Source organism: Carcharodon carcharias, assembly GCF_017639515.1.
Source record: "Carcharodon carcharias isolate sCarCar2 chromosome 39 unlocalized genomic scaffold, sCarCar2.pri SUPER_39_unloc_2, whole genome shotgun sequence".
Lineage (NCBI taxonomy): Eukaryota > Metazoa > Chordata > Chondrichthyes > Lamniformes > Lamnidae > Carcharodon > Carcharodon carcharias.
The window spans coordinates 972,634-994,693 of NW_024470825.1; the positions used below are offsets into that span (position 1 = coordinate 972,634).

General features: G+C 52.6%; 1 protein-coding gene across 1 annotated transcript; it reads left to right on the plus strand.

Annotated features, from left to right (window-relative positions):
* Nucleotides 1–376: 376 nt before the first annotated feature.
* LOC121274947 (gastrula zinc finger protein XlCGF17.1-like) lies at nt 377–1,252 on the plus strand. The gene has a single exon (XM_041182320.1). It carries the CDS (start codon nt 377–379, stop codon nt 1,250–1,252), a length of 876 nt encoding a protein of 291 aa, XP_041038254.1.
* The last annotated feature ends 20,808 nt before the right edge of the window (nt 1,253–22,060 follow it).

The following is a 22,060-nucleotide window of genomic DNA, read 5'->3' on the forward strand; positions in this document are numbered from 1 at the left end:
CTGTATCTAACCCCGTGCTGTACCTGTCCTGGGAGTGTTTGATGGGGCCAGTGTAGAGGGTGCTTTACTCTGTATCTAACCCCGTGCTGTACCTGTCCTGGGAGTGTTTGATGGGGCCAGTGTAGAGGGTGCTTTACTCTGTATCTAACCCCGTGCTGTACCTGTCCTGGGAGTGTTTGATGGGGCCAGTGTAGAGGGTGCTTTACTCTGTATCTAACCCCGTGCAGTACCTGTCCTGGGAGTGTTTGATGGGGACGGTGTAGAGGGTGCTTTACTCTGTATCTAACCCCGTGCTGTACCGGTCCTGGGAGTGTTTGATGGGGACGGTGTTGATGGTATTTATTTTGGTTCTCAGTCTGTGTTGGACGTTGCTGGGATGGATGATTCTGTGGAGAGCAGCGAGGCGCCGAGAGCAGCTGTTTGTGGGCGTGACCTGGCGGCAGCGGTGGAAGCGCCTGAGAGGCGCCATCAGTGCCCGCTGTGCCTGAAGCTCTTCACCAAGTCGTCGTCGCTGACGGACCACCGGCGCACGCACACTGGCGAGAAGCCGCACCAGTGCCCGTCGTGCGGTAAGAGCTTCTGCAAGTCTTCACAGCTCCTGGTGCACCGGCGCAGCCACAGCCGGGAGCGGCCCTTCACTTGCGGTGAGTGCGAGAGCCGATTCACCAACTCCACCGATCTCCTGAGGCACCGGCGGCTGCACAGCGGCGAGAAACCCTTCTCCTGCGCCGAATGTGGCAAAGATTTCACCAAATCCTCTCACCTGTCGGCTCACCAGCGAATCCACACCGGCGAGAAGCCCTTCCTGTGCTCGGTGTGTGCCAAGGCCTTCACCTATTCGTCCAGCCTGATCAAACACCTGCGGGTGCACACCGGGGAACGGCCCTTCTGCTGTCCCGATTGCGGCAAAGCCTTCACCCAGTCCTCCTACCTGACCGTCCACCGCCGTATCCACACCGCCGACAAGCCCTTCAAGTGTGGGGACTGCGCCAAGGCCTTCACCAACTCGACCGAGCTCCTGCGGCACCAGCGGAACCACACCGGCGAACGGCCCTTTGCCTGCCCGTACTGCAGCAAGGCCTTCACACGCTCCTCCTGCCTGACGGTGCACTGCCGCATCCACACCGGGGAGAGGCCCTTCCAGTGCCTGCGGTGTGACAAGGCCTTCACCCAGTCTGCCCACCTCGCCAACCACCAGCTCGCCCACTTTGGGCAGGGCCCGTACCCACTGCAGTGCTTGGGCGCAGACTAGAGACACCCCTCACCCTCATCCCCCTCACCTCCCCCTCCCCTCACCCTCATCCCCCTCACCTCCCCCTCCCCTCACCCTCATCCTCATCCTCCTCCCCTCCCCCTCATCCCCCTCCCCTCCCCCTCATCCCCCTCACCTCCCCCTCCCCTCACCCTCATCCCCCTCACCTCCCCCTCCCCTCACCCTCATCCCCCTCACCTCCCCCTCCCCTCACCCTCATCCCCCTCACCTCCCCCTCCCCTCACCCCCATCCCCCTCACCTCCCCCTCCCCTCACCCTCATCCCCCTCACCTCCCCCTCCCCTCACCCTCATCCTCATCCTCCTCCCCTCCCCCTCATCCCCCTCCCCTCCCCCTCATCCCCCTCACCTCCCCCTCCCCTCACCCTCATCCCCCTCACCTCCCCCTCCCCTCACCCTCATCCTCATCCTCCTCCCCTCCCCCTCATCCCCCTCCCCTCCCCCTCATCCCCCTCCCCTCCCCCTCATCCCCCTCACCTCCCCCTCCCCTCACCCTCATCCCCCTCACCTCCCCCTCCCCTCACCCTCATCCCCCTCACCTCCCCCTCCCCTCACCCTCATCCCCCTCCCCTCCCCTCCATCCCCCTCCCCTGCCCCTCCCCTCCCCTCATCCCCCTCCCCTCCCCCTCATCCCCCTCCCCTCCCCCTCATCCCCCTCCTCTCCCACTCATCCTCCTCCCCTCCCCTCCTCCTCATCCCCTCCCCCCTCATCCTCCTCCCCTCCCACTCATCCCCCTCCCCTCCCCCTCATCCCCCTCCTCTCCCACTCATCCTCCTCCCCTCCCCTCCTCCTCATCCCCTCCCCCCTCATCCTCCTCCCCTCCCACTCATCCCCCTCCCCTCCCCCTCATCCCCCTCCCCTCCCCTCCATCCCCCTCCCCTCCCCTCCATCCCCCTCCCCTCCCCTCCCACTCATCCCCCTCCCCTCCCCTCCATCCCCCTCCCCTCCCCTCCATCCCCCTCCCCTCCCCTCCCACTCATCCCCCTCCCCTCCCCCTCATCCCCCTCCCCTCCCTGTCCCCCTCATCCTCCTCCCCTCCCCTCATCCCCCTCCCCTCCCCTCCCCTCCTCCTCATCCCCTCCCCTCCCACTCATCCCCCTCCCCTCCCCCTCATCCCCCTCCCCTCCCTGTCCCCCTCATCCTCCTCCCCTCCCCTCATCCTCCTCCCCTCCCACTCATCCTCATCCCTCTCATCCTCCCTCTCCCTCCCCCTCATTCCCTCCCCTCCACTCATCATCCTCCCCTCCCCCTGATCCCCCTTCCCCCTCATCCCCCTCCCCCTCATTCCCACCCCCCCCACCTCCCCCCTTGCCTCTCCCCCCTCCCCTCATCGCCCTCTCCTCCTCCCACCCCCATCCCTTCTCTGGATTTAATTGTTCACTCTTCATGCTCCTGCCCCTCTCTCACTCCCTCTGTCCTCACCCCTTTCCCTCCCTCTCTTTTCCCTCCCACTTCTTCCTTCTCCCCCTCCCCTCCACCTCCCTCTGAACATTCCCCTTCCAGTATTTCTCCGATTTCCCCTTTTTGAAAATGCCGATTGAATCTGCTTCCGCCGGCTTTTCAGGCAGCGCCTTCCAGATCACACCGACTCGCTGTGTTTAAAACTAAATCTTTCCCCCATCTCTCTCCCCTCCTCACCCCCACCCCGTCCCCCTCTGGTTCTTTCCCCCGATCGCCCTCAATCTGTGTCCCCCTCAGATTCCCGACCCTCCAGCCGCCGGGAACAGTTTCTCCTCATTGACCCCCCCTCCCTCATCGCAGACCCTTCCCGATTCTGAACGCCTCGATTCGATCTCCCCCTTAACCTTCTCCGCTTCCAAGGAGAAAGAGGACCCCCCGGCTCCTCCCCAGCCTCTCTCACTCTCTCCGCATGGACTGAAGCCCCTCCCCCCGGGATGGGGCAAACACTTCTGGGAAATCTCCTCTGCACTCCCTCTCTCTCCCTCTCCGAGGAATTGCTGAAATCCCGGTGACCAGAAAGGGAGACGACAGTCCGGTTCAGGCCGACAAGCCGGAGAGAGAGAGATGTTCGGAAGGGAGGGGAGAGCTCGACAATCCTTCCTAAAGTGCGCGGTGCCCAGAACTGGACAGGGTACTCCAGCAGCAAACTGTACTCTGTCTAATAATAAAGTCAAGGATCCTGTCTACTTCATTCAGATCTCTCCCAGTTTCTCCTGTGACCGTTGACGATATCGGAGCAAGTGAAACATGTGGAAAGCACACAACAGCATACAGGAAACTCTCAGCCACTGGCACACAGGGGCTAGGAGCAAGAGTGAGGCCATTCAGCCCCTCGAGCCTGCTCCTCCCTCATTCGATAAGATGGTGACTGATCCGATTGTGGTCTCAGCTCCGCTCTCCTGTCTGTCCCTCCATAACCCTCTCCCCCTCCCCTGTCGATCAGAATCCTGTCTAACTCAGCCTCGGATATGTTCAACGCCCCGACCCCCACTGCTCTCTCTGGGGGGGGTGGGGGGGGTGGGGGTGGGGTTCGGAGAGAATTCCACAGACTGACCACCCTCGGAGAGAAGAAATTCCTCCTCATCTCCATCTTCAACAGGAGACCCCCTCATTCTGAAACTGTGCCCCTTCCCCCTCGTTCTAGATACCCCCACGAGGGGGGAAAAACATCCCCTCAGCCTCCACCCTCCCCTCAGGATCTGATCTGTTTCAGTAAGATCACCCCTCATTCCTCTAAACTCCAATGGGTACAGGGTCCAACCTGCTCAACCTTTCCCCCATCAGACAAGCCCCCTTCATCCCAGGAATCAGCCCAGTGAACCTTCTCCCAACGGCCTCCAATGTAAGTCTGTCCCTCCTTAAGTTAGGAGACTGAAACTGTCCACAGCGCTCCAGGTGCAGACTCCCCAGTGCCCTGTACACTTGGAGCGACACTCCCCGGCTTTTATACCCCATCCCCCTCGCAATAAAGGCCATTTACCTCCCGAATCACTTGCTGTCGTCACTGTGTACACATTCGAGTCAGCAGTCAGGAACTAGATTAGGGAGCGGAGCAGAGAGATCAAGCAAAGAGATACCAGAGACTCGAACAGCAAAAGACATCGAGCAACCAGTAAGAAGGTGGATGTGGATCAGGGGCAGAAGCTGGTGGTTAGAGAATCCAGGCCGACACTCCCCCGGTGCCAATACTGAGGGAGTGCTGCACTGTCAGAGGGAGATGTATATACTTTAGGATTTGAGCTGCATAATCCAGGCCGACACCCCCCGGTGCCAGTACTGAGGGAGCGCTGCACTGTCGGAGGGAGATGTATATACTTTAGGATTTGAGCTGCATAATCCAGGCTGACACCCCCCGGTGCCAGTACTGAGGGAGTGCTGCACTGTCGGAGACAATGTTCCACCTTCACATTGAGGATACCCTCCATCGTGTTGTGTGGCATTACCACCGTGCTAAATGGGATAGATTTCAAACAGATCTAGCAGCTCAGGACTGGGCATCCATGAGGTGCTGTGGGCCATCAGCAGCAGCAGAATTGGACTCGAACACAATCTGTAACCTCGCGGCCCTGCATATCCCCCACTCTACCATTACCATCAAGCCAGGGGATCGGCCCTGGTTCAGTGAAGAGTGCAGGAGGGCATGCCAGGAGCAGCACCAGGCCTACCTAAAAATGAGGCATCAACCTGGTGAAGCTACAACACAGGACTACTTGTGTGCCAAGTACCATAAGCAGCAAGTGATAGGCAGAGCTAAGCAATCCCACAACCAACGGGTCAGACTAAAGCTCTGCAGTCTGTCACATCCAGTGGTGAATGGTGGTGGACAATTAAATAACTCGCTGGGTGACGAGGCTCCACAAATATCCCCATCCTCAATGATGGAGGAGCCCAGCACATCAGTGCAAAAGATAAGGCTGAAGCATTCGCTACAATCTTCAGCCAGAAATACTGAGTGGATGATCTATCTCGGCCTCCTCCGGAAGTCCCCAGCATCACAGATGCCAGTCTTCAGCCAATTCAATTCACTCCGGTTGATACTCCAGTACTGGATACTGCGAAGGCTGTGGGCCCACACAATATTCCATCAATAGTACTGAAGACTTGTGCTCCAGAACTTGCTGCACCCCTAGCCAAGCTGCTCCAGTACAGCTACAACACTGGCTTCTACCCAGCAATGTGGAAAATTGCCCAGGTATGTCCTGTACACAAAAAGCAGGACAAATCCAACCCAGCCAATTACCGTTCATCAGGAAAGTAATGGAAGGGATCATCAACAGTGCTATCAAGCAGCACTTGCTTAGCAATAACCTGCAGACTAACGCTCAGTTTGGGTTCTGCCAGGGCCACTCAGCTCCTGACCCCATTACAGCCTTAGTTCAAACATGGACAAAAGAGCTGAACTCCCAAGGTGAGGTGAGAGTGACTGCCCTTGACATCAAGGCAGCATTTGACCGAGTGTGGCATCAAGGACCCCTAGCAAAACTGGAGTCAATGGGAATCAGGGGGAAAACTCTCCGCTGGTTGGAGTCACACCCAGCACAAAGGAAGGCGGTTGTGGATGTTGGAGGTCAGTCATCTCAGTCTCAGGACATCACTGCAGGAGTCCCTCAGGGTAGTGTCCTTGGCCCAACCATCTTCAGCTGCTTCATCAATGACCTTCCTTCCATCATAAGGTCAGAAGTGGGGATGTTCGCTGACGATTGCACAATGTTCAGCACCAATCACAACTCCTCAGATACTGAAGCAGCCCATGTCCAAATGCAGCAAGACCTGGACAATATCCAGACTTGGGCTGACAAGTGGTGAGTAACATTCACACCACACAAGTGTCAGGCAATGACCATCTCCAACAAGAGAGAATCCAACCATCGCCCCTTGATGTTCAATGGCATTACACTCACTGAATCCCCCACTATCAACATCCTGGGGGTTACCATTGACCAGAAACTGAACTGGACCAGCCATATAAATACTGTGGCTACAAGAGCAGGTCAGAGGCTGAGAATCCTGCGGACAGTAATTCACCTCCTGACTCCCCCAAAGCCTGTCCACCATCTACAAGGCACAAGTCAGGAGTGTGATGGAATACTCCCCACTTGTCTGGATGAGTGCATCTCCCACAACACTCAAGAAGCTCGACACCGTCCAGGACAAAGCAGCCCCGCTTGATCGGCACCCCATCCACAAACATTCACTCCCTCCACCACCGACGCACAGTAGCAGCAGCGTGTGTACCATCTACAAGATGCACTGCAGGAATTCACCAAGGCTCCTTCGACAGCACCTTCCAAACCCACGACCACTACCATCTAGAAGGACAAGGGCAGCAGATACATGGGAACACCCCCACCTGGAAGTTCCCCTCCGAGCAACTCACCATCCTGACTTGGAAATATATCGCCGTTCCTTCACTGTCACTGGGTCAAAATCCTGGAACTCCCTCCCTAACAGCACTGTGGGTGTACCTACACCACAGGGACAAAATCCTGGAACTCACTCCCTAACAGCGCTGTGGGTGTACCTACACCACACGGACAAAATCCTGGAACTCCCTCCCTAACAGCGCCGTGGGTGTACCTACACCACACGGACAAAACCCTGGAACTCCCTCCCTAACAGCGCCGTGGGTGTACCTACACCACACGGACAAATCCTGGAACTCCCTCCCTAACAGCGCCGTGGGTGTACCTACACCACAGGGACAAAATCCTGGAACTCCCTCCCTAACAGCGCCGTGGGTGTACCTACACCACATGGACTGCAGCAGTTCAAGAAGGCAGCTCACCACCACCTTCTCAAGTGCAATTAGGGATGGGCAATAAATGCTGGCCCAGCCAGTGAAGCCCACATCCTATGAATGAATAAAAATATAGAATACTCCAGGACTTGCGCTCCATAATCCAGGCTGACAGTCACCCAGTGCCAAGACTGAGGAAGTGCTGCACTGTCAGAGGGTCAGTACTGAGGGAGTGCTGCACTGTCAGAGGGTCAGTACTGAGGGATTGCTGCACTGTCAGAGGGTCAGTACTGAGGGAGTGCTGCACTGTCAGTGGGTCAGTACAGAGTGAGTGCTGCACTATCAGAGGGTCAGTACTGAGGGAGTGCAGCACTGTCAGAGGGTCAGTACTGAGGGTGTGCTGCACTGTCAGAGGGTCAGTACTGAGGGAGTGCTGCACTGTCAGAGGGTCACTACTGAGGAATTGCTGCACTGTCAGAGGGTCAGTACTGAGGGAGTGATACACTGTCAGAGGGTCAGTACTGAGGGATTGCTGCACTGTCAGAGGGTCAGTACTGAGGGAGTGCTGCACTGTCAGAGGGTCAGTACTGAGGGAGTGCTGCACTGTCAGAGGGTCAGTACTGAGGGAGTGCTGCAATGTCAGAGGGTCAGCACTGAGGGAGTGCTGCACTGTCGGAGGGTCAGCACTGAGGGACTGGTGCACTGTCAGAGGGTCAGTACTGAGGGAGTGCTGCACCGTCGGAGGGTCAGTATTGACGGGGTGCTGCACTGCCAGAGGGTCAGTACTGAGGGAGTGCTGCACTGTCAGAGGGTCAGTACTGAGGGAGTGCCGCACTGTCAGAGGGTCAGTACTGAGGGAGCGCCGCACTGTTGGAGGTTCAGTACTGAGGGAGTGCCGCACTGTCAGAGGGTCAGTACTGAGGGAGTGCTGCACTGTCAGAGGGTCAGTACTGAGGGAGTGATGCACTGTCAGAGGGTCAGTGCTGAGTGAGTGCTGCACTGTCAGAGGGTTAGTACTGAGGGAGTGCTGCACTGTCAGAGGGTCAGTACTGAGGGAGTGCTGCACTGTCAGAGGGTCAGTACTGAGGGAGTGCCGCACTGTCAGAGGGTCAGTACTGAGTGAGTGCCGCACTGTCAGAGGGTCAGTGCTGAGTGAGTGCCGCGCTGTCAGAGTGTCAGTACTGAGGGAGTGCTGCACTGTCAGAGGGTCAGTACTGAGGGAGTGCTGCTCTGTCAGAGGGTCAGTACTGAGGGAGAGCTGCACTGTCAGAGGGTCAGTGCTGAGTGAGTGCTGCACTGTCAGAGGGTCAGTACTGAGGGAGTGCTGCACTGTCAGAGGGTTAGTACTGAGGGAGTGCTGCACTGTTGGATGTGCTGTTGAACCCAGGTCTTACCTGCCTACCTGATTAGATGTACATGATCCCGAGGCCACTTTTGGACAAAGAGCGGGTGGGGTGGGGGTGGGGTAGACCTGGTCTGGTGACCCGGGCCCCAATATTTGTCATAGAAATAACCTGTCCAATAAAGATGATCTGGGTATCTATCACATTACTGTTTGTGGGATCTGGATCTACAGCAATTTGCTGCTGTTTTGCCAATGTGTTTAATTTTTTTCAACCTTCTCAACTTGTCCTGCAAACATATCTCAGAATGTGAAACAAAAAATATAGGAGCGGAAGGAGGCCTTTCAGCCCAGCGAGCCTGCTCCACCATTCAATACAATCATGGCTGATCTTGGGCTTCAACTCCACTTTCCGGCCCACTCCCCATATCGCTCAATTCCCCGAGACCCCAGAAATCTGTCCATCCCGGCCTTAAATGTCCTCAACGATGGAGCATCCACAACCCTCTGGGGGAGAGAATTCCAAAGATTCACAACCCTCTGAGTGAAGAAATTTCCCCCTGTCTCAGTCCGAAACGATCAGCCCCTTGTCCTGAGACTGTGCCCCCCTGTGTTTTAGATTCTCCCGACCAGCAGGAACGATCTCTCTGTGCCCACCCTGTCCAAACCCTTCTGAATGTTGTAGGTTCCAGTGAGATCGCCTCTCATTCTTCTAAACTCCAGAGAATATAATCCCAATTTACTCAGCCTCTCACCATACAGGACAGCCCCCTCACCCCAGGGACCAATCTCGTGTTCCTTCACTGTACTATCTCCAATACAAGTATATCCTTCCTTAAATGTGGAGACCAAAACTGCACACAGTATTCCAGATGTGGTCTCACCAAAACCCTGGACAACTGTAGCAAGACTTTTTTATTCTAATACCCCAATCCCCTTGCAATAAACATGCCATTTACCTTCCTAATCGCTTGCTGCACCTACATGCTAACTTTCCGAGTTCCCTGTATGAGCAAACCCAAGTCTCTTTGAACATCAGCACTTACAAATTCCAGACCTTTTAAAAAATATTCTACTTTTCCATTCTCACAACCAAAGTGAATAACATCACCCTTCCCCCACATTATACTCCCTCAGCCATCTTGTACCCATTCACCGAACCTGTCTACATCTCAGCTGTCTCTTTGTATCCTCCTCACAGCTTCCCTTCCCACTGGCTTTGTAAATAGCTGAAGCGCCAGCACTGATCCTTGGGGCACCCTACTATTCACTGCCTGCCAATTTGAAAATACCCCATTTACGCCCATTCTCTGCTCTCTGTCTGTTAACCAATCCCCAATCCATGTTAATGTATTATCACAACTCCACGAGCCCTTAGATAATAGCAAAATACAGCGGATGCTGGAAATCTGAAATAAAAACAATAAATGCTGGATAAGCTCAGCAGGTCTAATAGCATCTGTGGAGAGAGAAGCAGAGTTGACGTTTTGAATCCGACCCTTCTTCGGAACTCTGAGCAACATGAACAAGTCATCATGATTATACAAAAAGAAAATAGAGTTTGACAAATCGAAGAAGGGTCATAGGGACTCAAACCATTCCAACATTTTCTGTTTTTGTTCCATGAGCCCTTGTCTTTTAACCTTTTATGTGACACCTTATCGAAAGCCTTTTGGAAAGCCAGATATACAACATCTACTGGTTCCCCTTTATCGACACTACTAATTATATCCTCAAAAACCTCTAAATAAATTTCCTTTTCATAAAATCCTGAAGACTTGTTCATATTGTTAAGACTTCCTTAATAATAGATTCCTGCAAAAATGACTGATATGAGGCTAACTGGCCAATAGTTCACTGTTTTTTCTCTCCCTCCTTTCTTAAAAAGCAGTGTAACATTATCTAACTTCCAATCTGATGGGATCGCTCCTGAATCTAAGGAATTTTGAAAAATTGTAGCCAGCGCATCCACTATCCCTGCAGTCAAAGGAAGTGAACTTTTATAAGACACTGATTCAGCCTCAGCTGGAGTCTTGTGTGCAGTTCTGGGCCCTGCACTTTAGGAAGGATGTGAAGGCATTGGAGAGAGTGCAGAAAAGATTGACGAGAATGGCTGTAGGGATGAGGAACTTCAGTTCACGTGGAGAGATTGGAGAAGTCAGAATTGTTTTCCTTGGGCAAGAGGTCAAGAGGAGATTTGATAGATGTGTGCAAAATCATGAATGGTCAGGACAGAGTAGAGAGGGAGAAACTGTTCCCATTGGCAGAAGGATGGAGAACTAGAGGGGACACAGATTTAACGGGATTGGGAAAAGAAGCAATGGAGACAGGAGGAGAAACCTTTTGATGCAACGAGTGGTTCAGATCTGTAATGCGCTGCCCGAGAGTGTGGGGGAGACAGGGTCAATCGAGTGGTTAGGATCTGGAATGCACTGCCTGAGAGTGTGGTGGAGACCGGGTCAATCGAGTGGTTAGGGTCTGGAACGCGCTGTCTGTGAGTGTGGGGGAGACAGGGTCAATCGAGTGGTTAGGATCAGGAATGCACTGCCTGAGAGTATGTGGGAGACTGGGTCAATTGAGTGGTTAGGGTCTGGAATGCACTGTCTGAGAGTGTGGGGGAGACAGGGTCAATCAAGTGGTTAGGATCTGGAATGCACTGTCTGAGAGTGTGGTGGAGACAGGGTCAATCGAGCGGTTAGGATCTGAAATGCACTTTCTGAGAGTGTGTGGGAGACAGGGTCAATCAAGTGGTTAGGATCTGGAATGCACTGTCTGAGAGTGTGGTGGAGACAGGGTCAATCGAGTAATTAGGGTCTGTAATGTGCTGCCCGAGAGTGTGGGGGAGACAGGGTCAATCGAGTGGTTAGGATCTGAAATGCACTTTCTGAGAGTGTGTGGGAGACAGGGTCAATCGAGTGGTTAGGATCTGGAATGCACTGCCTGAGAGTATGTGGGAGACAGGGTCAATTGAGTGGTTAGGATCTGGAATGCATTGTCTGAGAGAGTGGGGGAGACAGGGTCAATCGAGTAATTAGGGTCTGTAATGTGCTGCCCGAGAGTGTGGGGGAGACAGGGTCAATCGAGTGGGTAGGATCTGGAATGTACTGTCTGAGAGTGTGAGGAAGGAGAGTTAGTAGAATCACAAATCATGACAGTGCAGAATGAGGCCATTCAGCCCATCATGTCTGCACTGGCTCTCCGAATGAAAAATTCACCCAGTGCCTTCTCTATGTAACCCTGTGCATTCTTCCTATTCAGATAATAATCCAAGTCCCCCCTGGGTGCCCCACTGCGCCAGTGGGTGGGGGGCACTCGCATGAACAAAATCCTGGAACTCCCTCCCTCACAACGGCGTGGGTGTACCTACACCACACGGACAAAATCCTGGAACTCCCTCCCTAACAGCGCCGTGGGTGTACCTACACCACACGGACAAAATCCTGGAACTCCCTCCCTAACAGCGCCGTGGGTGTCCCTACACCACACAGACAAAATCCTGGAACTCGCTCCCTAACAGCGCCGTGGGTGTCCCTACACCACACGGACAAAATCCTGGAACTCCCTCCCTAACAGCGCCGTGGGTGTCCCTACACCACAAGGACAAAATCCTGGAACTCCCTCCCTAACAGCAGCGTGGGTGTACCTACACCACACGGACAAAATCCTGGAACTCGCTCCCTAACAGCGCCGTGGGTGTCCCTACACCACACGGACAAAATCCTGGAACGCCCTCCCTAACAGCGCCGTGGGTGTACCTACACCACACGGACAAAATCCTGGGACTCCCTCCCTAACAGCGCCGTGGGTATACCTACACCACACGGACAAAATCCTGGAACACCCTCCCTAACAGTGCCGTGGGTGTACCTACACCACACGGACAAAATCCTGGAACTCCCTCCCTAACAGCGCCGTGGGTGTACCTACACCACAGGGACAAATTCCTGGAACTCCCTCCCTAACAGCGCCGTGGGTGTACCTACACCACACGGACAAAATCCTGGAACTCCCTCCCTAACAGCGCTGTGGGTGTACCTACACCACACGGTCAAAATCCTGGAACTCCCTCCCTAACAGCACCGTGGGTGTACCTGCACCACATGGACTGTAGCAGTTCAAGGTGTCCGCTCACCTCCACCTCCTCAAGGGGCAATTGGGGATGGACAATAAATGTTGGCCTAAACCGTGATACCCAAGTATTGTGATAATTTAAAAAATAATTCCATGCATGCTCATCTGAGTTACAGCCTTTCATGTGGAACCTTGTGGAGTTCCTTCTGGAAGTCCATATAAAAAACATCCTTTTATTCTGCTGTGAGGACAGACACTGAGTGAATATTTGCTCAGTCTGGTTCATGGATTTGGGGCGATATATTAACAGGGATAGAGGCTTGGTTAATCAACAGAAAGAACGGAGTAGGGACAAATGAAGCATTTCGAGTTTGCAGACAGTGACCAGTGGAATGCTGCAAAGATCAGTGCTGGGGCTTCAGCTACTAACAATGGATATTAATGACTTAGGTGACGAGACACAGAGTAATGTATCTAAGTGCGCTGATGATGCAAAGCTAGGCAGGAAGGGAAGCTGTGAGGAGGACACAGAGAGGCCATAGCATACAAGGCTACAGACCAAGTGCTGGAAAATGAGATGAGAGTAGACAGGGGTTTGATGACCAGCATGAACATGATGGGCCGAAGGGTCTCTTTGTATTCCATAGTAACTCTATGGCTACGATTCCAGGCTGCAAAGAGATGTAGACAGGTTCGGTGAATGGGTACAAGATGGCTGAGGGAGTATAATGTGGAGGAAGGGTGAAGTTATTCACTTTGGTTGTGAGAATGGAAAAGTAGAACATTTTTTAAAAGGTGTGGAATTTGTAAGTGCTGATGTTCAAAGAGACTTGGGTTTGCTCATACAGGGAACTCGGAAAGTTAGCATGTAGGTGCAGCAAGCGATTAGGAAGGTAAATGGTGTGTTTGTTGCAAGGGGATTGGGGTATAAGAATAAAGAAGTCTTGCTACAGTTGTCCAGGGTTTTGGTGAGACCACATCTGGAATACTGTGTGCAGTTTTGGTCTCCACATTTAAGGAAGGATATACTTGTATTGGAGATGGTACAGTGAAGGAACACGAGATTGGTCCCTGGGGTGAGGGGGCTGTCCTGTATGGTGAGAGGCTGAGTAAATTGGGATTATATTCTCTGGAGTTTAGAAGAATGAGAGGCGATCTCACTGGAACCTACAACATTCAGAAGGGGTTGGACAGGGTGGGCACAGAGAGATCGTTCCTGCTGGTCAGGAGAATCTAAAACACAGGGGGGCACAGTCTCAGGACAAGGGGCTGATCGTTTCGGACTGAGACAGGGGGAAATTTCTTCACTCGGAGGGTTGTGAATCTTTGGAATTCTCTCCCCCAGAGGGTTGTGGATGCTCCGTCGTTGAGGACATTTAAGGCCGGGATGGACAGATTTCTGGGGTCTCGGGGAATTGAGCGATATGGGGAGGGGGCCGGAAAGTGGAGTTGAAGCCCAAGATCAGCCATGATTGTATTGAATGGTGGAGCAGGCTCGCTGGGCCGAATGGTCTCCTCCTGCTCCGATTTATGCTCCTGTACTCTATGCCCCTATGAATAAAGGATAAGATATGCTTTATTAACTGTTCTCTCAGCCTGTCCTGTCACCTTCAATGATTTATGCACATGTACACCTAGCTTCCTCTGCTCCGCAATCCCACTTTCCAATTGTACTCTTTGTTTTACTTGTCTCTCTGCATTCTCCTTCACATTTCTCTGCATTGAACATCATCTGCTACCTGCCCACCCATCCCACCAACTTATCAATGCCTTTTTGAAGTTCGACACTGTCTCCTCACAGTTTGCAATGCTTCCATATTTTGTATCATCCGCAAAATTGGAAATTGTGCCCTGTACACACAAGTCTCTAGGTCATTAATATCGTCAAGCGATGCTGACCCCTGGGGAGCTCCACTACAAACCTTCCTCCAGTCCGAAAAACATCGATTAACCACGACTCTCTGCTTCCTGTCACTCAGACAATGCTTCTCCTGGCCCTTTCATTGTACGATCTATAACTTTTCTGACAAGCCTGTTCTGTTTTTTCTCTCGTTCATGGGATGTGGGCTTCACTGGCTGGGTCAGCATTTACTGCCCATCCCTAGTTGCCTCTTGAGAAGGTGGTGATGAGCTGCCTTCTTCAAACGCTGCAGTCCCTGTGGTGTAGGTACACCCACGGCGCTGTTAGGGAGGGATTTCCAGGATTTTGTCCGTGTGGTGTAGGTACACCCGTGGCGCTGTAAGGGAGGGAGTTCCAGGATTTTGTCCGAGTGGTGTAGGTACACCCACGGCGCTGTTAGGGAGGGAGTTCCAGGATTTTGTCCCTGTGGTGTAGGTACACCCACGGCGCTGTTAGGGAGGGAGTTCCAGGATTTTGTCCGTGTGGTGTAGGTACACCCACGGCGCTGTTAGGGAGGGAGTTCCAGGATTTTGTCCGTGTGGTGTAGGTACACCCACGGCGCTGTTAGGGAGGGAGTTCCAGGATTTTGCCCGTGTGGTGTAGGTACACCCACAGCGCTGTTAGGGAGGGAGTTCCAGGATTTTGTCCGTGTGGTGTAGGTACACCCACGGCGCTGTTAGGGAGGGAGTTCCAGGATTTTGACCCAGCGACAGTGAAGGAACGGCTGATATATTTCCAAGTCAGGATGGTGAGTGACTTGAAGGGGAACTTCCAGGTGGGGGTGTTCCCATGTGTCTGCTGCCCTTGTCCTTCTAGATGGTTGTGGTTGTGGGTTTGGAAGGTGCTGTCGAAGGAGCCTTGGTGAGTTCCTGCAATGCATCTTGTAGATGGTACACACACTGCTGCTACTGTGCGTCGGTGGTGGAGGAAGTGAATGTTTGTGGATGGGGTGCCAATCAAGCGGGGCTGCTTTGTCCTGGATGGTGTTGAGCTTCTTGAGTGTTGTGGGAGCTGCACTCATCCAGGCAAGTGGGGAGTATCCCATTGCACTCCTGACTTGTGCCTTGTAGATGGTGGACAGACTTTGGGGAGTCAGGAGGTGAGTTACTCATCACACGATTCATAGCATCTGACCTGCTCTTGTAGCCACAGTGTTTATATGGCTGGTCCCAGTTCAGTTTCTGGTCAATGGTAACCCCCAGGATGTTGATAGTGGGGGATTCAGTGAGGGTAATGCCATTGAACATCAAGGGGCGATGGTTGGATTCTCTCTTGTTGGAGATGGTCATTGCCTGGCACTTGTGTGGCGCGAGTGTTACTCACCACTTGTCAGCCCAAGTCTGGATATTGTCCAGGTCTTGCTGCATTTGGACATGGGCTGCTTCAGTATCTGAGGAGTTGTGAATGGTGCTGAACATTGTGCAATCGTCAGCGAACATCCCCACTTCTGACCTTATGATGGAAGGAAGGTCATTGATGAAGCAGCTGAAGATGGGTGGGCCGAGGACACTACCCTGAGGAACTCCTGCAGTGATGTCCTGAGACTGAGATGACTGACCTCGAAAAACTACAAGAACAACTATCTTCCTTTGTGCTGGGTGTGACTCCAACCAGCGGAGAGTTTTCCCCCTGATTCCCATTGACTCCAGTTTTGCTAGGGGTCCTTGATGCCACACTCGGTCAAATGCTGCCTCGATGTCAAGGGTCGTCACTCTCACCTCACCTCAGGAGTTCAGCTCTTGTGTCCATGTTTGAACCAAGGCTGTAATGAGGTCAGGAGCTGAGTGGCCCTGGCAGAACCCAAACTGGTGTCAGTGAGCAGGTTATTGCTAAGTAAGTGCTGCTTGATAGCACTATTGATGATCCCTTCCATTACTTTCCTGATGATCGGTAATTGGCCGGGTTGGATCTGTCCTGCTTTTTGTGTACAGGACATACCTGGGCAATTTTCCACATAGCCGGGTAGAAGCCAGTGTTGTAGCTGTACTGGAACAGCTTGGCTAGGGGTGCAGCAAGTTCTGGAGCACAAGTCTTCAGTACTATTGCTGGAATGTTGTCAGGGCCCAGAGACTTTGCAGTATCCAGTGCCTTCAGCCGTTTCTTGATATCACATGGAGTGAATTGAATTGGCTGAAGACTGGCATTTGTGATGCTGGGGACCTCCGGAGGAGGGGCCGAGATAGATCATCCACTCGGCACTTCTGGGTGAAGATTGTAGCAAATGCTTCAGCCTTATCTTTTGCACTGATGTGCTGGGCTCCTCCATCATTGAGGATGGGGATATTTGTGGAGCCTCCTCACCCAGCGAATTATTTAATTGTCCACCACCATTCACCACTGGATGTGACAGACTGCAGAGCTTAGATCTGATCTGTTGGTTGTGGGATCACTTAGCTCATTCTATCACTTGCTGCTTATGCTGTTAGGCACACAAGTAGTCCTGTGTTGTAGCTTCACCAGGTTGATGCCTCATTTTTAGGTAGGCCTGGTGCTGCTCCTGGCATGCCCTCCTGCACTCTTCACTGAACCAGGGCTGATCCCCTGGCTTGATGGCAACAGTAGAGTAGGGGATATGCCGGGCCGTGAGGACTTGGCCAGTAATGGTGCTACCGAGCCATTCTTGATGATGGACATTGAAGTCCCCCACCCAGAGTACCTTCTGCACCCTTACCACCGTCCAAGTGGTGTTCAACATGGAGGGGCACTGATTCAGCATCTGAGGGAGGGCGGTACGTGGTAATCAGCAGGAGGTTTCCTTGCCCATGTTTGACCTGATGCCATGAGGCTTCATGGGGTCCGGAGTCGATGTTGAGGACTCCCAGGACAACTCCCTCCCGACTGTATACCACTGTGCTGCCAGCTCTGCTTGGTCTGCCTGCCTGTGGCACAGGACATAGCCAGGGATGGTGATGGTGGTGTCTGGGACACTGGCTATAAGGTATAATTCCGTGAGGATGACTCTGTCAGGTTGTTGCTTGACTAGTCTGTGAGACAGCTCTCCCAATTTTGGCACTGGCCCCCAGATGTTAGTAAGGAGGACTTTGCAGGGCCAACAGGGCTGAGATTACCATTGTTGTTTCCGGTGTCTACGTTGATGCTGGGTGGTCCGTCCAGTTTCGTTCCTTTTTTGCAACTGATACAATTGAGTGGCTGGCTAGGTCATTTCAGAAGGCATTTAAGAATCATGGCTGTGGGTCTGGAGTCACATGTAGGCCAGACCAGGTAAGGAGGGCAGATTTCCTTCCCTGAAGGATGTTCGTGAACAACAAGGGTTCTTACAACAATCGACCATGGTTTCACAGTCATCATTAGACTTTTAATTCCAGATTCTGATTGAATTCCAATTCCACTATTCGAACCCGGGTCCCCACAGCATTACCCTGGGTCTCTGGATTACTCGTATAGTGACAATAACCCCCCCTCCCCCTGATGTGACACTGTTCTGTGGCATTATATCAAATGCCTTTTGAATGTCCATGTACACCACATCTGCCGCATTACCCTCATCAACCTTCTCTTGTTACCCCGTCAGAGAAACTCCAGCTAGTGAGTTAAACATTTTCAAATCCGTGCTGCATTTCCTTCATCAATCCACAGTTGTCTAAGTCAATATTACTGGCCTGTAGTTGATGGGTTTATCTCTGCACCCTTTCTTTGAATAAGGGTGAAAGATTTGCAATCCTCCATCCTCTGGCACCAGTCCTGTATCTAAGGAAGGCTGGAAAATTATAGCCAGTGCTTCCCCAATTTCCTCCCTTACTTTCCTCAGTATCCTTGGATGCATATGATCTGGTCCTGGTGACTTGTCAACTTTAAGTACATTCATCCTGTTACCTTCTCTGTCAAATCTTTAACCCATCAGGTATCTCAACTCCCTCCTCTTTCACTACGATTTGGACAGTATAGTCCTCCTCGATAGAGACAGATGCAAAGTGTTCATTTAATGTTTCAGCCAGGAGCCTCTTGTCCATCTGTAAAATCCCCTGTAGGTCACTGATTGACCCCACCCCTCCTTTTACCACCCTTTTACTACATACCGAGAGAAGGGCAGGCGTGAGGGGGTAATATTGGAACCCCTTGAGACCCACAGTCAGGTCAAATGGGTTTAAATTCTGTGTTAGAATCATATATTTCAGGTCAATATTTTTGAAAACGTGGAAAGACATTGCATTATCTGGACACTTGGATGCTTGACCTGGAGTTTTTTTTTGAAAGGGTCATAAGTTCACCTTTGGCCTGGGACCTTTGCCTTTTCCACAAAATCACCTGCGCAGCATGGGACTTGAGGAGGAAGAGATGTTGGCTTGCTTGCACTGCAATTATTTTAATGGGTGGGAAACAAACTGGTTCAAAGGCAAAGGATAGTGATGTACTGGAAATCACACAACAGAGATGAGCTTTAAGTTTTGAACTTGCTCCTTTTTGAATTCAGTTGGGGACCGAACTAAAAAGGGGGAAGCCTGCCCAGCTCTCACTCTCTTTGCCTTGCCTGAAACTGTGTTCTGGCCCAGCCAAGAATCTTCATCTCAGTGGAACTTGTCTGTCTTTGGAAACCCGAGAGGCTGAGGCATGAAGGATTGATCCGGCTCTATTTTCCTCCATGGGGAAGCTCCATCGGTGAGAACCTCCAGACATCTATTAGGACTCGCGATCTGTCTTCATGTGAGGGTGTTCCAGAATGACAATGTTGAAACTCTGTGCATTTTATTTTTTTTGCATAAAGTCTATCCTCCAAAGCCCATCTCTGCAGGGACTCTGTCCATTGTTTGTGTGCGCGCACACACTAGGGTATTATTAAAAGTGATCGATAGTTATACTGCCAGATTACAACTGTGTTTTAACCAGTTCTTGCAACTTGTTTAAAAAAAGTTTTGTTTGAAAATAAATCAATCATTCAGAGCTTATCGAAAGGAATCTGGTCAAAGTCTCTTTTATCCTGGTTCTAACTGTTGTGAAGGTAAATAATTGGCTACTGTGGTAAGTTCAATAAACTTTTAAACCAGCAGCATGACCTGTGCAGTAGTGGGGCTGGATAGACTGTGCACTCCTCCCATCTCAGTCATAACATCTAGCACCAATACTCTGGCATATTCTTCTCTTTAGATGACCTGAAGGCAAGTGACAGTAGCCCAGAGGGTGTCTGTTTACATACCAGGACTGACAGAGGCAATGGTGCTCAGTCCTCATCACAGACACTGATGATGCTGCACCCACAGTCCACACTGAGGAACACCTTCAGCGGCAAATGGACAAGGCTTGCTCAGGCCTGTAAAAAGTTTGGTTTGACCAGCAGCATCAGGAAGATCAATGGCGGGGTCCAGGCCATCGTCTTGCTGCCATCTCTCAGCAGTGACACAGAGGCTGGAGGTTGTTGATAGCTCCACATATCTAGACTCCACAATCAGCAGCAACCCGTCACGGTGCTGAAGCCACACACACACCCCGCCACAAACTGCAGCTGTTGTGTCCAAGCTGAGTAACAGACTTTAGAACAGCGAACACCAAACTTCAAACCTACCGAGCCTGCGTCCCCAGCATCCCCCTCTACAGTGCTGGGGCCTGGGCAACGAGGCAGGAGAAAAGGCTGAACAGTTTGCACCTCCACTGTCTCGGGCATCTCGTCAGCATCTCTTGGCCGGAGGTCACCCACTCGAGAGGGCCTGGAGCATTCCAATACCATCACCAGACACTCACGGCTACGCCAACAATGTCCGTCCTGGCTCGGCCGAGTTCACCAAATATACCCAAAGATCTTCTGTACGGTGAGCTGACCACTGGGTCATGACCTCCTGAACACCCATATCTCCGCTACAAGTACACCCGCAGACAAGGTATGAAGAGGGAGGGCGCTAGCACTGACAACTGGGGGGGGACACTCGCTGACGACCGTGACCTCTGGAGACTGACCGTTTGGAAGGGTATCAGAAGATGCGACCACCAATGGAAAGCTCCGCTGGCCGAGTAGAGGTCCCAGAGGAAAAGAGGCCAGCCCCTGCACCCTCTCAGCCCTGTGTCTTCCTCAGCTGCAGATACAGCAGAGATTGCTATCCCAGAGTGGACTCCTGAGCCACTCCAGGTGAGGCTTCGCCCCCCCCCAGAGCTGAGCACCACGGCACAAACCATCAGCTTCCAAGATGGACAGCTGCCTCTTAGAAAGGAAAAAAAACCTATCAAAGACTTTGGGATTCCCTTGTAACTTAGCTGCCAGTCTCCTCATACCGTCTTTGCATCTCCGATTTTTGTCCAGCTGCCCTCTGAACCTTCGGTTTTACAGAATCGATGCACCAAGTCTACTTTCTCCATTGCAATATTTAACCGATGTACCGTTTTCTGCACCACTCCACTCTTTCGTCACCCAGGTAGGAACATACCCAAACCATCTCCTCTTTAAAGGGAAGCCCATTGCTCAGTTACAGCTTTGCAGGCTCAGCTTGTATTCAGATTTACCAGGACCAGATCCATTCTCACCCCCAGTGAAATCGCCCCCCCCCCCCCCTCAATTCATTATTTTTCCCTCTGGATTGTTCCTTGTCCTTCTTCAAGGTCAGCCTGAGCTGTATACGTTTCTCAAAAGGTTTCTGTATACGTTTCTGCGCCAATGTTTCTCAAAAGGTTCCCCTACTTCCACTTGTACCATTTGACTCACCTCATGCCCCAGGACCAGAGCCGGCAGCATCTCCTTCCTTGTCCGACCACAAGCATACTGATGTAGAAATCTGAGAGACTATTCATCCTCTCCAGCCTTTACACTATTTACGATACAGGCTGCCAGGCCGTTTGGATCATATACCTGACAGAAAATGTGCAAGAGTGAGCTTCACGTCTTCACTCCTTCAGACACAGAACACTGTCCCCGAGCCCCAGGATGGGATGGTGGGGGCATGAGGTCCCCTCGGGAAGGGTTAGCACCATCCCATCGCAAGGCGGAAGTGCGTGAGTGTAAACACCGCCCCTCGCTCACAGGGCGGCGCAGGGAGACGCGGTCCTCTGGCTGGAGGGGCAGTGCCGATAAAGAGAGTCCCCATTTCCCTCAATCAGGACCACACGAGTTGAATGAGTCCCAGGTACAATCATGAGTTATTTTAAAATTTTTTAATGACATTTCTTCGCAGGGAGAAGGTCCATGAGAAACATAAATGCCACATACAGTATGTGGGAAAGACTTTCAAACATGTGCCACTCACTAACTAACCTAACCTCTTATGTAACATGTAAATATATCAATTTATATTAAATATAGAAATTGCCAGCTATCCAGCTGTCAATGCCAGTACCTCCCACCCGGACTATGTATCATCCTGACCTCCCTGCCTCACCCCCTCTGACACTCCCTCCATTCACCACTGCTACACCTGAAATTCGCGGCTTTCAAAGTACATTGAACTACTGAGGGAGCGCCGCACTGTCGGAGGGTCAGTGCTGAGGGAGCGCCGCACTGTCGGAGGGTCAGTGCTGAGGGAGCGCCGCACTGTCGGAGGGTCAGTGCAGAGGGAGCGCCGCACTGTCGGAGGGTCAGTGCTGAGGGAGCGCCGCACTGTCGGAGGGTCAGTGCTGAGGGAGCGCCGCGCCGGAGGGTCAGTGCTGAGGGAGCGCCGCACTGTCGGAGGGTCAGCGCTGAGGGAGCGCCGCGCCGTCGGAGGGTCAGTACTGAGGGAGAGCCGCACTGTCGGAGGGTCAGGGCTGAGGGAGTGCCGCACTGTCGGAGGGTCAGGGCTGAGGGAGTGCCGCACTGTCGGAGGGTCAGTGCTGAGGGAGCGCCGCGCTGTCGGAGGGTCAG

Excerpts from the sequence above, each read along its gene's own strand:
- LOC121274947 (XM_041182320.1), top strand. The coding sequence starts at position 377 with ATGGATGATTCTGTGGAGAGCAGCGAGGCGCCGAGAGCAGCTGTTTGT.